The 18823-nt window shown below is 47.1% G+C and overlaps 1 protein-coding gene across 7 annotated transcripts in view; it reads right to left on the reverse strand.

Annotated features, from left to right (window-relative positions):
• LOC119179190 (uncharacterized) overlaps nt 1-18823 on the reverse strand; it is a 226675-nt gene that overhangs the window by 194511 nt on the left and 13341 nt on the right. For 5 of the 7 annotated variants that reach the window (XM_075869263.1, XM_075869266.1, XM_075869261.1 and 2 more), the window contains exon 2: nt 3017-3055. The exons of the other annotated variants lie outside the window; for them this stretch is intronic. In XM_075869263.1, coding sequence (XP_075725378.1) covers nt 3017-3055 — 39 coding nt within the window. The remainder of the gene's footprint in view (nt 1-3016; nt 3056-18823) is intronic. 7 annotated transcript variants of the gene reach the window in all.

Raw genomic sequence — 18823 nt, forward strand, 5'->3', positions numbered from 1 at the left:
GAAAGATATTGCTGCCTGTAAGTTATTTTGCTCATCGTCCATTTCTTTTTTTTAACTGTTTGACCTCTTGAGTCAATCTCTTATTTTCTTAAAATATTTTATTGTATTGTAGATTTTCTGTTATTGGAGCATTGGAAGACACTGCCCCCGCAAAGCTCACCTGATATATGTTTGTCCGGCTGGTGGCTAGGGCGTCTTGTGATTCCTCGATGGAACCCATCTCGGCCGGAGGTCCACGATGTTTCGTTGTTTCTTTAGGCTGGATTTTCCAGGGGCCGGAGGTGTCGTGTTAGTGTGATGTTGCCTGTCCCTCCTTGAACAAGATCTCGATCGCGACCTTGACTGGCATCTCGATCGGGATCGTGAACCTGACCTTGACTGGCGTTGTTCCTGCCGGTCCGAGCTGAACCATCGAGGCATGTCCAGCCTTAGTGGAGGGAATTCTTCGGACGACTTGGCATCGCCGGTACATTCAGGTTCGCTAACCCAGTCTTTTGGCTGACCTGCCCTCAATTTTTTGGGAGGAGCGACGTTCCTAAGTTTTTTCTTGCCAGGCTATATCCTGTGGGGTGTTCACCGTCACAGATGACACATTCGGGGATTCAGTCGTGTCCTTGCATTGGTTCTCTTGCCCCGCACCTGAGGCATACCTGGACATTTGGAGTTGGACAGACGTCCGTACGGGGTCCGTTTTGGAGGCATATCTTGCACACTTGTACTGTTGGCTTGTATGGGTAGCATATTACCACGGCACCCATTATGTATACGCTCCTTGGTAGCACATTGCCCGTGCATCTGATAATCGCCGTTTTAGACGAGTCCAACATTCTGGCTCTCTCATTAATGACCCCTTGAGTCCGAACAAGTAGGTTCTCCATTAGTTCATCTTGCGAAGTCCCGGCCGGTATTCCATGTAAGATTCCCCGTAAGACGTCTTCGGGGTCAGCCACGTATGCATTGAAAGCGTGGCTTTGTCCCCTGATCTTTAGTTCACTGAAACCTCGCAGCTTACTCGCTACCTCCATGTTTAGCGAAGATAGGATTACAATGTTCGATGCTGGGTGAACCCGCAACAGAAAGTCATTGCCATTGAAACTTCCTTGGCAGGAATCTATCACAGCCCTGGAGAGTTCCAGTCCCAATATGTTTTTAAGCCAGAGACACTTATGCGGCCTCAAAATAATCTTGATGTCCTCTTTCGGTAGAGGAGGTGGGCTGCGTCGCTTTCTTTGTCTGAAACCCTGCGTGGCTTCACGTTTTTGTTTTTCGGCGGGTGAATCACTTTCAAATTTTTCGTTCGCTTTCACAGCCTTCTCTATCTAGGATTGCTGGTTTTTTAAAAGGTTTTCTTTTGCCTGCGAGATAAAACGGTATGCATGGCATCCTCAGTCCATCCACGGCGTTTCGAACAAGTCACGTCGCCAGTCTCGTTTCTGAGAGTCGCGTCAACAGACGCTGGTTCGTCATCCTTTGCTTGCCGAGACGAGACGCCACTCGCGTCCGTATCAGCGGTGAGTGCTTTCGGTGCCCCAGAAGGGCCGGGATAAGCTTCGTCAACTTCCATATGGCGAGAAAAGGCGATCAGCCCCGGCCAGGCATGCTTGGCAGAATAAAGGAAAAGTGACCGCCGCTCCTGCCAAGTTAGTCTGAGCACTTAGGCTGACAGAGCTCTACCGCCGGCATTTTGTCGTCTCACAAAACAGGTCAAAAAAGTGAGGTAAAATTGCTCACCATTTATTTTTGTCCCGTGGCAGCAAAGCAAGTGTCCAAAGTTCACTATCTGCTGGTCTGTGCTCCCACAAACACACAACACCGCCGTGTTCCGCACGTCGCAGTGCCTTCCGGGACGCGCGATGCCGGCCGTTGTCGTTAAGGTGAGCGTCTCCACAAGGTCATTCAATCTGCCTGCGATGGTTTCTTCTCGTAAAGTTGATCCTGGACCAAGATTTGGGTATCCGTGGAATCAGAACTTCACAAAGCAGACTATAAGATTGTTAGATGAGTTGCGCGAAATCGCTCTTAGAAAAGCTTCGAGAAAGCGGAGCGCAGTGTGAACATGTCTTCACAGCTAGGCGCCTTCTGGCGGTCCGCCGGCCCAGGACGACACCAGCTACACGGTCGCTCTCCTTCCCCTCCCTTGCCTCCCAGGGCCGACGCAGGCAGCGTCAGCTAGTAAAAAACCGACTTTTCCGCGGGCTGAACATTTTACTGGCAACCCTGTATTGTAGATACTGAATCGTGCGTTTGGAATCATTCAAGGGTATCTTTACATGGCTTTTGCTCGATAAGCGCTAGTGTCAATGTTGCCCCCCCATGTAAGCGCAAGCGCCCGCTGTTTCGCATCTTCACATGGTTTTCTTTAGCTGGAGATGGTTCAAGTTTTTTCAGCGTTTTTTGCCTGTTGTGCACCCTATCGGTTATATTGCTTTGCGTTACGTGTCCTGCCTATGACCATTTCTTCATCTTGATTTCAACTATTGTGTCCTTAACACCCAATCGTTCCTTGATACACTATGCTCTATTATTGTTTCTTAGGTTTACACCTGAGATTAACCTGTTCTTTTCTCGCTGCTTCGTCTTTCAAATAAGTTGAGCGCTCCTTGTAATCGTCAGAGTTTCTCTTCCACGAGTAAGTATCAGTAAAAGTTTACTGTTATCCACCTCCCTCTTGAAAGGTAGTGGCATCCTATTATTCCTCATTTAGGAACGCATGCTGCATGTGGTCCGCCCAATTTTTAATAATCTAGTTGCTTCAATCTTGTGCTTGGCGCAACAATGTACATTTAGCGCTCAGCCATCCGTCTGATGAAAGAATTAGCTTTCGTGTTGTAGAGAGCCCTAGGACGCAGGAATAACCGACGTATTTTACTTACGTTGCTAAGCAAACATCAATATAGAGCACATCTACTGCTAAAATAAAAGCTACAAGTTTCTGTAGCGCCGTCCATTCAGATTACTTTGAAGAGGCTTGGTTTTAGCCCCTTGTATGTAGATAGAACATCGCTGGGAAGCTCACCTGTGCAAAAGGAGGACTCCAAAGCCATCTCTTTAGAAGCTGTAACGACAAACACCGTAGTGAACACCTGTGACGATAAAAACTTGGTCCTTTTTAAATATTAGGGTTTGCCTGAGCCACAAGGCTGCGCATCTTTTGTAGGAAAATAGACAGACTATAAGGCGAATAAAAAATTGGCAGATTCCATGTATAGCAGAAATCGATGATATGCGAAGCACGAAGGAGGAAGGTTAATACGTCGATTTTATATCAACACGACGTTACGAAGTGGAGGTAAATTATGACGTACATGACTTCCGTGTTATGATTATAATGTTTGGATGTGTCGTTTGTCTTCGTCATCTATTTACGTCACGTTGTGCCTAATTTAGTATATGTGAAGCTAGTGAAATAACCGTGGGCACGCTATGAACGTGGTACGTTGTCAGCTGTCACGTTCTTGCATGACACGCGTGTCACTTATCACGTTTGCACCATTGACATACCTACGTCATCTATTAACGTGAGTAACCACAAGATTAGGTATATGTGTAGCTAGCCAAACAGCCGTGAGTGCATAAATAAAGGTTCAATGTACTCCAGCATGACGTTGACGCATGCGCACTCTACACAGTGACGCTACACGTTAGCAAAACGCGAGAACTTTGTATTCTCACACAAGGCGCGACCCGCGCGACCAGCGTTCATCGCCACGACCTGATGGCAACCGGTGCAAAGTGTGACGGGCTGCATGTCGCGCTGATGCGTTACCCAGACTGCTCTGCGTCTGCCTTTTTTCGTGACGGAGGGATGCCGTGCGCACTGAAACGCGCATGCGTCAAAACGACGCAGCGGGCCACGCACCTGTGAGTATAAGGCAGGACCGGCGCCTGGCGTGGCAATGCCGGCGTGATGCAACGAATAGAACGCCGGCAAGCATGCGCAACACGGCACGTCACAATGTTTGACGCCTTGATTGTGGCAAGCAGTCATGTTTTCACACGACACGAATCTCATGATTAACATGTTTGCACCTGTAACATACCTTCGTCATATATTGACGTCACATAATGCCAAATTCGGCATACGTGAAGATAGCGAAATCACCGCGAGCGCATCATCAGCGTGAGATGTAAGCAAGTTTTAGGGGCGAAGCACCTTATGGCGTGGCTTGTGCGTCCCTCGTAGCACGTAACCACCAGTGCCACATACCCGAAATAGGTATAACATTGGACCTCCAAGGTGGTGCCGGTGAGAGATTTCTTCTGTGCGTTGTGTACCAATAAAACCTAGTGCTCAATGTACATGCCAATGGCTGCTAATGGGGAATGAGAGACAGGAGCATTCGGCTTTTAGTCAATGCGCACGCTGCGATCCCCAATAGCAGCCATCGGCATGTACATTGAGCACTATCGGACAAGAAAGGGTTGCTACATTATACTCGCTGGGTGTAACCTCCTTAGTTTTAGAATGGTTTAGCAAGCTTGAGCCGCAGGGCCATGAATACAATGAACTAGCATATACCATGAATGAACTCGAGGTGGTTCAAAATGGGAAGTAGATACGAAGCGCAAGCCGTAAGAAAGTAAAAGCCGAATTCTCCGCCTCTCATTTCCCATTAGCAGCCATTGCCATTTACATTGAGCACTATATGACTGAAAAACTTTGCTACGTCATACTCGCTGGGCGTAACCTCCTTGGTTTTCGAAAGGTTTAGCGAGCATTGGGCCGCAGCGCCATGAATACAGTGAACTAGTATATACCATGAACTCAAGGAGGTTGAAGGTGGGAAGTAGACCCGAAGCGCAAGCCGTGAGAAAGTGTGCGTGTGCCACCTCTCGTTTAGTCCTTGGAATGTCCACTGAATGGCGGTGCTTCTATATAGGGACTATATGATAAAAAGATGCGAGATGGTGGGACTTGGAGTGTTGAATAGATAGACGAACGGACACACAGACAGATGCATGGATGGACGCATGAAAGGACGCAGGGGCGGATGCATGAACGAACACAGGGACGGACGCACGAACAGACGCATGGACGTTTACACAGACGGACGCATTGACGGACGAATGCTTCACCCCACTCTCCATCATTCACTCCGTGGATATGCTGCCATTTTTTGCACGTGAATGTGCGCTATCGTATGCGCTGGCTTCGGTAACCACAATTAGTGTTTTCTTTTTGTTAAGATCGAAGACGCAAGTCATTTAAGTGTTTTTCTGCGTTTGGTAGCTTTATCACTCCTCAAGTCACTACCCATCACTCCCCAAAGGCGACCAGTACACTTGTTGCTTGGAAGCATGACGTGCCATGTGCCATGTAGTACCAACTAGGAGACAAAATATATCACGCATATATTATGCCCATTACCATTCACTGGGAGGTACAAATTAAAGCCGAAGTGTTGCTTTATGCAGCTTTCGCTGATCATCATTACCCTAATAAGATAGTGGGTCATGTAGCTAGAGTTGGAGCAGTCGGAAGCACGGCTCTCCTCACAATATTGAATTTTTCTATAGCGATGGCTGTAGCATGACTGAGAAACCAGGCGTTGCTGAGGAAACTAAGTATTATTTGGGGTTGCACTTCACCAACTTTGATGACATGAAGTTTTCTTAGCGTGACACTAAGTCAGACTACAAGGTCATCAAACATGTTCGCCCACACCATGATTCAGCGGCCGCGGCTAGGGTTTATCTTGGAACCTTGGACTCAGCTGTCAGCGTAATTACTTGACCACCATGGCGGGTTTCCCCTAGCAATTTGTTCACACATTTTGGGAACCGCGCCTGTTCACACATTTTTGGAACCATTCGACATTCTTTAATTTCTTCACGCAATCCACCTACAGATTCCTGAAGGGTGGTAATTGTACGCAAGCCACCAGCAGCCAGAAAAGAAGATGCCACTTTATTTACATGACACGCATATCATAATTTTCATCTTATGGTCTGTCACTCGTGTTCGCCATACAATCATGTCATACCATACCACCCGCACGACACTGATCCCCAAGCCGAACAAGCTGCCCGGCATCGAGAATCTCCGCCCTAACTCCCTCACGTCGTGCGCATGCAAGGTACTCGAGCACGTACTGTACAACCGCTGGCAACGGTACATGGAAGACAGCAACACGTTTTCGGCGACGATGCTAAAATTTCGGAGCCAGCTGAGCATGCTGGACGCGATGCTGCTCATTCAATGAGACCTGCTCGAGTTCCCCAGCAAGACCGACTGCAGGGCATTCCTGGGCCTCGACTTAAAGGGCGCCTTTGATAACGTGAGACACTCGGCAATCCTGGCCCAGATGGCGAGACTCAGACTGGGCGAGCGGACGTACAATTACATTTGAGCTTTCCTCTCGGGCCAAGCGACGTGCTTCTGCGTCGAACACCAGCAACTAGAGGAGCGAAAGTAGGGCTGCATTGGCACATCACAAGGGGCCGTCATCATCCCTTTTCTGTTCAACACCGTCAAGATACCGGTGGCTGAAAGCCTTGCTCGACTACCACACGTATGGCACACAATCTACGCCGACGACGTCACCCCGTGGATGACCGGAGGCACGACCGGACGCACGAAGGAATCGGTCCAAGAGGCGATCAAGCAGATTGAAGACTGTCTGCGCAGAACGTGGCTCAAATGCTCCCCGCAGAAACCAGATCTACTAATACATCCGCCACCCGGACACTGGTGCGAGTTCGTAGAAGCGGAGGTGACCAAGATTGCGCTTCAGACCGAAGACACCACCACCATTCCGCACGTCCGAATAATCAGAGTGCTCGGCATGCACATCGACGCCGGCAACGGGAACCACATGGCCCTCAACAGGCTCCTTACGAGGATGGTGGTGGTGACCAACCTCGTCAAGCAAATCTCCCCCAAACTGAACGGAATGAGAGAAGCCAACCCCCTGAGACTGCAGCAGTCTTTAGTGACGAGCCACGAATCGTACGTCAGTGCGTTTCACGGATGGCTGCAGCACGAGCGGACAAGATCAACACAGCCGTCAGGAAGGCCCACATGTCCAACCTGTGTCTCCCCGAAAGCACGAGCAACGAATCCCTTGCCCGACTGGGGGTCTACAACACCCTAGAAGAGGTGAGGGAGGCCCAGCGCACGTCGTAGCTTGCCCGCCTCGCAACGACTACTGCCGGCAGAAAAATCCTCCGAAGAGTCGGCCAGCGCCCGCCCAGAGCCGCTTCCTATCGAAACGAGGCCCCGGAGCACACGGAGATTGGAAGAGACATTGCAAGACACCTCGTGGTCCTGCCGCTACAACGCAACATCCACCCGGAACGCATCAAAGAACGACAAGTTGCAAGATCGAGAGCGCTGGCCGAGACTCACGCCTGTGACTCGACGGCGGTGTTCGTAGACGCTGCCAAGCATCAATACAGACCACACACCTGCGTAGCGATGGTTGTCCGAGACACGGACGGGAAACTGCTTAACGCCTGCAGCGTCCGAGCAACGTCTGTGGAGCAAGTGGAGGGAGCCGTCATCGCCCTGGCGCTGATTGGCACTTCCGAAGTCACCACCATCCTGAGCGACTTCCGCAAGGCCATCGCCAATCTCGGCCGTGGGTGCATCGGGACCCCGGCAGCAAGCCTGCTGCCGAGAAACCAGTCGACCACGACACATCTACGGTGGTTCCCGGCCCACGTCACAACCATCCCGGGCAAAGCGGCCAACCGCTTTGGAAGGACGGATGCCGTTGCAATCGAGCTCCTGCACCGTGCGGCACACCCCCCCCCCCCCACCGCTCGGACGCGGAAGAAGCCGAACCCCCAGACTCAGACCCGCCACTTGACTACGGCAGCATGCTTTAATGGTACTGAGAGGGCCACCGAGTGCTTCCCGGGCCTCACCTGAGGCTGGGGCGGCGCGAGGGGGTCCTCCTAAAACAACTACAGACCAGCACGGCGCTCAGCCCGCCCTGGCCCGGCACGTGTGCCCCGAACTCTACGAAAGTGAGAAGTGCAGTATCTGTGCGCGAGAACTGCAACGCTGACACATGTGCTGTGGGAATGTGACACGTGTGCGGGAGGAGCGATCACCGACGCACTACCACCGGAGATTGTGAACCACATAGGCTCACGCAATCACGAGGTGCAGCTCAACGCCATCCAGCGACTTGACATGGCCCTGGCATGACAAAAGTAAACGGAGCCGACTCTTAGTAGCTCATGCTGGGCCTGCCATCGTTCAGGTCTAGATAGATAGGAGGGTGCGGAACCCTGCGTGGTGCTCCCATCCTCCCCACGCTGGATTGCCAATGAAGTCTAACTCTCTCTTTCTCTCAAGAAGACGTGGATTGTTACGCGAGACATGATAGCGTCCTTCGCCGACTCTAGAGCTCCAGTCAACCCGTCTGCTCTCTGTGAACGCTCGAGAGAGACGCCTAGTTGATAATTCGAACTACTGAGGTTGTTTCATGAAGTAGTTAGAGGCACCAATAATATTTCAGAAATGCCTTTGTGGACGCATCAGACGTACAAATTATTTCACGGTAAATATGAGCTAGCGATTGAATGCACTCGCGTGCCACCATACGCGAAACTTAGCGGGAGCTCCCGTCGCACACAAAACCTTTACATTGAGTCGCATGCAAGCCATCACTTGAGATGTCACGTATGCTCGCACCCAAGATTCGAAGGCATGCACGCTTTGCATAGCTGCCCTGGCGTCACAAGTCTTTGGGCTGACCGGTTACCATAAAGGGCCAGATAAAGCTTTTTTCTCTGAAATATACGAGCATGCAACGAAGTCTAAGAGTAGTAGTCTTAGTGTGAGTTTCTCCACTACAGTTTTCTTTCTTCAAAATAGCTATGCGGAATTCTCGAAATTTTTCAATCACATGTTTGATCTTTCTTGAGCGTGGATGGCAAGCGCGCAAACTAGTAATACAAACTCAATTCAGTCGGCGCATAACGTCAAGCAGAAAACGCAACCATGTAACTATCGAGTGTGCCTGTTCTTTCAACATGTCATACTTTATTTATTTGAATATAATGCAGCCCTAATGCACAACTATAGCAGTAGTGGATGAGTTATACAAAAGCAATACAAACAGAGTAATAACAGTGAAACATCTCTAAAGCTTAAATACACTACAGCAATACATTGGATGACATCACTAATATATTGCAAACACAAATTTTACATATTTTCAAAATCGGCAATAGCGGCATCAATGAAATTTTGTAATGATAGAGAAAGAATACTGCCCAGTAGGCAATTCCAGAGATCTATATTACGTGGAAAAAAAAACTGAATTTGAAAGTGTTAGTACAAGCAATTAAAGGCTTTATGTTCAAGATGTGGGAGCTACGGGTGTAAGATTCATCCATAAATGCGATGCAGATACCACCAAAGATGCCAGGAGGGGAGTGGATAGCTGTAATAAATAGTTTTGAAGATTCGATGCAATAACTTGAATGTAATGGTACAATGTTCAGTAATTGCAGAGCCTGTGTTGGTGAGAAATTGTGGCTGTAGTTAAGGCAGATGAAGCGGTTGGCCTTACGTTGAACACATCGAAGATCTTCAGGTCACCTTGTTTGTGAGGGTACCAAACGACAGATTTGTATTCTAGAATGGGGCGAATCAACATTTGATACCGAAGTAATTTGATATCACGGGGATTTAGCCAAAGTACGGTGCAAATAACATAATTTTTTTAGAGCTCTTGCCTTGATATATACGTTGTGGTTGGTCCAGGAAAGATTTTTTCTCAGAATCACACCCAAATATCTATATTGTGAGACTCTTTTAGGTTGGATACTATTCAAGTAATAATTAAACAAAAACAGATTCTGTGCATTGGTAAATGATAAGATGACTGTTTTAATGCAATCGACGGTCATCTACCATGTTTCACACGAAGTCCTCAAAGAAATGAGCGATTGTGAAAAACGGTGATGACCTTCCGCAGAATTATTGGGTTCGTATAATTCGCAATCATCAGCATAAAGTCTTCTTTTAGTTGACGTGCAGTGAGGTAAATCATTTATATATATAAGGAATAATAATGGGCTTAGTACCAATCCCTGAAGAGCACCTGACATAACGTCAACAAGGGATGAATCCACTGAGTTGAAAGAAATTAATGGTAAGCGATAATGAAAGAAACTGGTGATCCGCGAAAAAGACGGGAATTATTGAGTATGGCATTTAATTTCACTACCAACTTAGAAGGAAAAACCGAGGCAAAAACTTTCGAGTATTCAATGAAAATGGCGTCTATTTGATTTCCAATGTCTAGTTTAAACGCAAAGTCATGAGCGAAATCAACCAATTGTGTAACCGTGCTGTAGCCACTACGCAAACCGTGCTGATCAGACGTTATAATTTAATTGGAGTGAGAAATTCCATGATATGCCTGTTAATAAAGTGTTCCTACATTTTGCATGACTGTGGTGTAAGATATATTGGTCTGTAATTAGATAAGCCTTGTTTATCACCAAGTTTTTACAAAGGCAAAACTTTCGCTGTTTTACATAAAGAGGGTGCTTCACCACAGTCTAGAGATTTTCGGAAAAAACAGTGACGTTACAGGCTGTCCATGCGGAGTACCTCCCAAGAAAGGTACTCGGTATGCCGTCAGAACCGGAACATTTCGTGGTGTCGAGACTCAAGAATAAGTTCAATACACCTTGAGTGCTTATTACAATATCACCTAGTATATTGGTTTGTACGTCATCATTAAAAATTGGAACAACGTGATTGTCGAGGATGAAAACTGACTGATAATGAAAGGTAAATGCATTAGAAACTACGATGGGGTCGTTTGTAATAGTATCATTATCCTTGAAACAGGTACTGGTTGTTGAACTAGGCAAGACTGAAGTCCAGAACCTGCGAGGATTGGATTCAATAAAGAAAGTTGTACAAAAAAGTAGAAGTCTTTAGCGTTTTCAGTGCGAGCGCAAGTTCGGCCTTGGCTTTCTCAAAAGAAGCTTGAAGCTCAGGGCTATCATGTCTGTTTTACGCAGTCTGTCAACACGGCGAGATAAATGCAATATATACATGTTAATCCAAGGCACATTGTTATTCAAATTTTAGTTTTTATAGAAATGTAATTATTGATGCAGAATTTCACTAATGTCTCAAAATAACCATCAACACTGTCGCCAGGACACGCAGTGCTAAGTGACAAGTAATGGCCGAAGTTATCCGCCAGAGTATCAGAGATAGACGTATCGTGAGCTTTGTTGAAATCCCAAAATGTACAGTAGCTGTAACGTTCATTTTTGATAGGACAATTAATGTGTACAAGGACGGAGTCATGGTCCAAAAGTCCTTCTAATATATCCTATTTAAAGCCTCAGTTAGCAAGACTGTCACTGATAAAGACTAGGTCAAGTATAGAGTTCTGTCGCGTGTTCTTTTCATCTGATTTTATCAGGTTATGGGACGAAGAAAATGAAATTAATGCCCTACAGATAGATGAATTAGTGGTGGAATATGTGAGGGAAGGCCAATGAGTGGCCAGAACATTGAAGTCGCCAGGAATGATTAAGTTTGTGCGGTCGAAGATCTGGTCATGAATGAACTGAGAAATGTATTGAAGAAGTCACTGGAGCTATCAGAAGGGCGATAAAGACCACAAATTGTTAAATTCTGCTTATGGGCTAGCAACCTGCACCTTGTTCATGTAAATGACGTCTGTTTTGTCTTCATCGTTAAAGTATGTGTAAGAAAGAAATGTTCTGTTTAGTGTTATTGACGTTTGTGACAATAAGTTTTAAAGAAACAACAGCCCCAAAGAAGCAATAATGAGGCCTGAGTGAGAGATGGGGACGTATGCACAATCAACAGTGACACGTCTACAGAATTAGACCGGGCATTAACTGAAGCACACAATAAAACGTACATAAAGTGAGAGACTCAGGAACTACTCCTAAAACTCTAGTCGAAAATGTCGACCGGAAATTTTCACTTCTGATTCTATGCAACCGTGTCTTTCGTTGACACGTGTTGCACTTAACGGGCATGATTATGAAGAGCTTTCGGCCGTCACTAGACTTCTTCTGGCATCGCAAGTAACAACAGCCACCTATGGCAACAAACAGCGACGCAAGCCTTGGGTGAAAAGTGGGGCACTGCACGGGCCAATCTCGCTGGTCCGAGTCCAGCCCGGCCCGAAAACTTCATGCTCCTGCCTGAGGGAGCCCTTCCCAGTGTTTTTAATATCCTGCCTATATCCGTATCCGTATACGACCTGAGCCCGAAAGGTTTGGGTGCGGCCTCTTTCAGCCAGTTATCTCTTGAACCAAAATGAGGCACTGTCTACTCTGTTTATGGCTAAGATTCCTGTCTCAAACAAAAAATGTGTCCTAGTCAGAGGTTGAGAGCTTCCTTGAGTATGAAAACTTTCAATGGTATACCCTGTTTACTTTCGGGTTATTAGGCCCGTAACACTTTAGCCAAATATTTTCGGGGTAATATGAATTTCAACTGCAGTCATACCTGCAAGTTGGTCTGCTGCCGGGTTGGCGCTGCGTCACGTGTGCCTCGTTCTTCTCGGCACGGGAAAGCTACTAAGATGCTGCGGGCCTCGGGTAAGCGCGAAATCATGGTAAGTCAGTCATAGCTGGCTGAAAGGTCCTTTATTAGGTAATGCCATGTTATAAAAAACACGCTTTACGCACTTCTTAAAAAGATACACTAGGCTGGACAGCGTTAAATGAATCAAAGCAGTTGTGTTGACTTCTCAGGTGTCTCCAACGTATACAACGTTTTTGTTTTAAAAACAAGAAAGTTATCTTCCCAATCCTTCTGCCCCGAGTCACTACCCTCACAGTTCCCTATGTCAAAGCGAGCGAAACCCATTGTAAAGTGAGCTGCTATTCTGCTTGTTCTCTAAAGATGCCTATCTCGTCGTTTTCGTGTGACCGCCTTAGATCTTTGAAAGTGTTATGTCTTAAAGCAAGGTTTACGAAACAACTGTTGCTTAAAACACCGGCGTAAAAAAGCTGGCACCTTCTTTAGCGCTTACCGTCAAACGCATAGTATCAGGTGCTCGGAGCATTATCCCCCGCCGAGGCCGGAAGTGGGATAGTGATTTGCTTAGTCGCCGATAGCCGAAGGCGTCGGTGTGAACAAAAAGTGAAGTGTGGATGAGGTTTCAGCTCTTCAGCTTGCTACAGCCACAATGTAGGATAACGTGGTGTGTGGCAGAAAGGAAAAACCGGCGACTATGGTTGCGAAAAAAAGGTGGAGGGTGAACAAGACGCCGCATGTCCGCCAGAGGTGCTTCGATGAGCCAAGCGACACTCATTCTTGTAGTTTTAACAAGCATGTGGTGCACAGTGCATGGGGCTCCCTCAGGTATCTAATTAAGAAATTTTGAAGCTTGCAAAACTGTCACGCAAGCAGGTTGCTCCTCTGACAAACCTAAGGAAAATATGCTAAGCGCGTGCAACCTGTATTCGCTAAATATTTCACAAGAATAGGGGCTCATGCCTTCAGATTGGATGAATAACTTTTCATTTCATATTCAAAAGTCACAAAAAACAGTGCAAGAAATTTGAAAGGAAGAAAATTCCCTGCACTAGGCTTGCCGAAGAAACCGTCGGACGTTTATACAGTAAAAGGGTCCAATTTACGCTAGTTCGTAAAGACGATTTTTTGCAGTGGCACCCAGGCGCTGTCATGTTTGATCGTGCGACCATAAAGTGGCCTCCTTCCAGCCAGTTTCCCACACGAATTCCTTTGGCCATGGCAGTGAGCACTGATAGCTGGGTTTAGAAGCCAAGAAGGCGCCACCCACGCGCACGCGACAAGCCTTTCGATTCAAACACACGCTTGCTACTCGCCCGTCGTCACAGCAAATAAATGAACGGTGAAATCAGCCACCGCTTCGCGTCATATCACGCTGGCAACAAGACGTCAGGTATTTACTGTCTTTAAATTGGAGTTGACCTGTTATTATTCAGTGATTTGTACTAACCCTTGGCTCCGAGAAAATGAGAATTGGTCTTGAAAACATTGCGAAATAACGACGAATGCGTTGCTCTCGAAGCTTCAGGACGTAAATCGAAAACAAATAAGCGCGGGCGTTGCGATCCTACGGGCACGGTGTACTGCAATGGGGCAGTGTGCCGCTTCCACAGTGAACAAATGTAACAGTGGTGGTCACTTTTTCAATGACGCCACCAGTAGGGCACCACCAACGAACGGTATGCCGAACACGCGTAATTTAATTTAGCATCACCGACTTTTGTGCACAATTTAAGTAAAATAGTTATTTAGCACAATTCAAACAAGACTATCTGTAAGAGCGAGAGACATCTAGGACATAATAATGCACTATTTAGATAAAAAAAAGCTGATTCTGTGTCACAGAAAAACGACCCAGATCGTCTGCTAGCTTACTGTTTTAACATCAGAAGGAATAAGAAAGTACATCGCTATTCATTTGATCCTTATGTACTGCGGCTTTAGCTATAACACTAAGTTGAAGTCATGCGACGAAAGAAACAAGAAGGTCCTGAAGGATAACTTTATGAACGGGTGACTTCCATTACCACCTCTTCCTGGCTTGAGCCAGGAGAATAAGCCCTCGCACTGTAAAAAAATAACGCTAAAAGAAGTACTGATCTGTTTCTTAATATAGTTTTCTAATCCTTTTTCTATATTTTATCACCAGCGAGGCAGCTCGAAAAACCAACCTTGGAGGCTGTGTATCTCAGGTTCTTTTAGATTTCTTCAGAGGATGCCGACTGGTGGCGAAACGGCAGTGCGGTGAGCTCCAGCAGCGCTGGCTGTCATCGCAAAAATATAAGCCCCCACTTCCCAAAAGGGAATTGTGAGGAAGTTCAAATAAACTTTTTGCACCGAGAGTAAACGTAGGAAATGTAATGGCGTAAATAATGACGAGACGAGGATTCGTACCGTAAACATTTATTTAAACATTCATGAGCACCTGTTTGTGTTGTCATTGTACCTGACGGCCATTATCTCAGCGTATTATCAACACAATTGCTACACAAAAGCTCACAGCATAAACGCTGCAAACGTGTTTCAGACGCATTGCACTGAGGCAGTGGAAGCCACGTTCAAGTTAACGAGGTGGTGGCTCTTGTTGCTAGGGTCGAGGACGAGGGCGCACACACGCAGCTGTTGCTGACAGCTGCCGACGCCGAAGCGTGACATCGGGGGGGGGGGGGGGGGTGGCTCGAGTTGCTAAGGACGCACATACCCGCAGCGTTTTTTATGGGAGAGGGCGGTGGACGAATCCCGACTGACGACTGACATAGCCTGACTCAGAAATGCATTCATATTTAGAAGAGCAACGTAAGAGGTGCGAGTCGGCACACTGCCTTAGTCGAGCACGCCATATTACGGGCCAAGTAGGTCAGAAAGACAGCATGATAAGATCGACGCGGATGAAAATTTCACCCATAAGTGTTGCCTTGTTTACTCTCCCTACCGTGGCCACCTTTTTGTTGTGGCGTTCTGCAGCACTGCTAAAAAACCACGTCACGGTTAGGCTCAGCGTCACCATAGCGTCTGCTGCGCTTTTATTTGCGTGTGCACAGATGCTACGAGGACGCCAAGCATAAGATGCGAAGCACTTGTTGAGCAGTGCTGCAGAAGGCCGCGGTAGAAATGACGGCCATAGTAAGCAGAAGTCCGTGGTGTTGTGGTGCCATCTAGGTTTGAATGAGCGAACCAGCTGGGCAAATTTGTCTTGATCTCGCCCCCATCCTATTTCAAAGGGTACAGCAGCAAACCAACATTATAATCAAGTCCTTCGTTATATAGAACTTTTACTTGAGTGTGCCGGCGGAACAGATGATCAGGGCAGAATGCATCGATAAGAAGTCTATCCCAAAGATGAAGTCATGAGGGCAATTGTCGATCACGGGTAATAAAACAGGAACAAGGTGGCCGGCAAGGCTAATACGAGCGGTACACATTTCAATGATGGCCACAGTTCCACCATCAACGACACGGGCGGCTTGTGTTGCGGCAGACATGAGTACTTTTTTGAGGCAGCGACAGAGATGAACACTCATTAGAGACACCTGTGCTCCAGTGTCAACTAAAGCCGTCAAAGAAAAACCGTCCACATGCACTTTCAGCAAGTTCTTTTAAGTAGAGAGCGTCAACGGAGGATTTGGGTCAGTCGCACTTGATGCAGCACTACCGCCAAGAGCTGCATTATCTAGTTTTCTGTCTGGGAAGATCCGTAGTTAGTCGGCGTTGAATAGCGGTGTGGTTGGGGCGATAAATAACAGCGGTGTTGCGGTCAAGACGAGCGAGCAGTAGAGTGGCTGTTAGGTGCATCGGAAGCAGGATAGTCACGGCTGGGTGAATACCAATGGGGGTACACGTATGGGTGAAGAGAAAAAACTTGGCTCCAACGGGTGGGCATCCAAGTGCTGCGGCAGTAGCGGGAGACATGACCAATTCGGTGACACAGGAAGCAGATTGGCTTGCCATCTGCTGTTCTCCAATCTGTCGGATTGCTGGATCTAGACAGAAAATATGGGTTAAGGTGCGGTGCATTCATTGGCATCAGTTTGTAGTCTGTTCGGGAGACGGAGAAGGCGACAGGAAAGCAAGGTTAGCGATTTCTTTCCGCACAACTGCTTGAATAACTGACACCGCGGGGGGTGTTTGCACGGTGCCCTGGTCGAGTGGAAGTGGATGAAATGGCGCCGGACGTTCCGCCTCAAGCTCGCGACGAACAATGCGTGTAACATTCTTGTGCAAAGGTGGTGTGGCACCAAGATCTGTGCAGGTTGACGTGACAGCCGTGTTTGGGAGCCGCGAAAATTGACGCAGACCTTGGCGGTTTTGGCCATTTTGAAGCGGCGGCATTCCTTTAGTATGAGATCGACGGTCGTGACGTTGTTGTATGCAAGCAAATTGAAAGCGTCGTCCGCGATGCCCTTGAATATGTGGCCCACCTTGTCGCTCTCAGTCATGCTCGTCCACATTGCGGCACAACGCGGGCACGTGCTGCATGTAAGAGACATACGACTCGGTTGATGACTGTACACCAGTGGCGAGGTCTGGTCGTGCAACCATTTGTCGACAGGACGGGTCCCCAAAGATGTCGCGTAATCGTTCCTTGAAGATGTCCCAGCTCGTGAGCTCGGCCTCATGAGCGTCGAACCATACACGCGGGGTGCTATCCAAGTAAAAGATTACGTCGGCGAGCATCATAGAAGAGTCCCATCGGTGAGACAGGCTAACGCGCTTGTGCATGCGGAGCCAGTAGCCGGGGTCAAGGCCAGGCTGGGCAGTGAACGTACCAGGATCAAGGGGGTGGGACATCGCAAGGTATGTAATAGCTGACGCTCCAGCTGTAGGCGGTGACTGGTTGTTATCATTGGAATTCGTAGCCGGAGGCTGGACGGTGCGGCCACTGTGAAGCTGCGTGGTGAGGACGGGGAACGTTCCACCTCCACCAAATATGTTACGGAAGAGAAATATGTTACGGTACCGATAAGGCTGTGGATGAATTATATTTCAAACCAGCAGGAGCGGCGTGACCGTTTGACCAGACACTGAGCGGAGACCACTCTTCATCCTCTTTGTCAGGCACACACACACACGGTTCCACAAAATGTCAACCTACATGTAGCAATATGCTTGCTTGTCATTAAAACGTGTGCTGTGCAATGTCAATGCTTATTAAAGAACTTCGGATGATCAACTTTCTGGAGCCCTCGACTACGGCATCCCTCAAAATCCTATCGTGGTTTGGGGTGTAAAACCAAACATACTGTTAAAAATTATTGTCATTAAAGCATGCAGTACATGTGCAGTCTTTGCTCCTCATTCATGTAAAGTCCTTCTTCATCTTGAGTCAACTAGTAAAACTAGTCAGTCAACTAGTAAATCTCACACACTTTTCCCATCCATGGTGTGTCAGTGTCAAAAGGCATTGAATGAACAGGCAGATTGTTTAATAATTTGAGATATGTGTCACTTTTGTTTTTGCTACTTGTGCATAATTTGCCTGTGCCACTGTGGAAGACCTTATTTATGTGTAGCAATTAGCTTTACAGACACGTCTTGTTCTTATGGGCACCTTCGTTCTCCAGAAAAGCTTTTTTATAATGAATCAAGTTCAAAAACACACTATATTCAATAAACCAATCAAATAAAATGTATTCATTCATAGCACAGTGTGCATGCTAATAATATACAGAAGAAGGTCCCGTAGTGTCAACGGAAATGGAATTTATGTTGCAATATAAACACAAATATTCGATTAGCAACGAACACACATTAAGGAATAATTGTTGCAACAAAGAATAGGGCTTATCCAGCCAAAAAAATGAGATGTGGTTTTGCCTTCTATGTGGCCTATGCTATTGTAGTGTCAGGAAAGTGCAACACGTTGGCTGCTTCCACGTGTTGGGACGCCATGAGAAAACCTGCGCTTCGACAAATGTGAACGTTTATGATTTACTGTGGAAATATGAAAAACATAAAGGTGGTCACAACAATAACAAATAATTTGTTCTATACGATGTAGATTCCAAATGAATGCTAAACATTTTCAGTAATTGCCAAGTGCTAAGTGTTTTCTACGGACTTGATTGCACAAACGATGGCACTATTTGCAATGATTGGCGGGCCTGTGAATAAAGTCTCTCTGCATTACGCAAATAAGGTGCACCAACGGCCGCTTTGGAGATATGCACGACTCACGGGTCGTGTTGACGAGTCCATGGAGCACGCAGGAGGATAAAAGTGCGATGAACATACGAGCGTATCTGCATACTTCAAATTTTTTTCGAGACACAAGTGTGCACATAATAAAAAAGATTGCGTGGTATCAGCATGTTTACTGCA

Source organism: Rhipicephalus microplus, chromosome 7, assembly GCF_043290135.1.
Source record: "Rhipicephalus microplus isolate Deutch F79 chromosome 7, USDA_Rmic, whole genome shotgun sequence".
Taxonomy (NCBI): domain Eukaryota; kingdom Metazoa; phylum Arthropoda; class Arachnida; order Ixodida; family Ixodidae; genus Rhipicephalus; species Rhipicephalus microplus.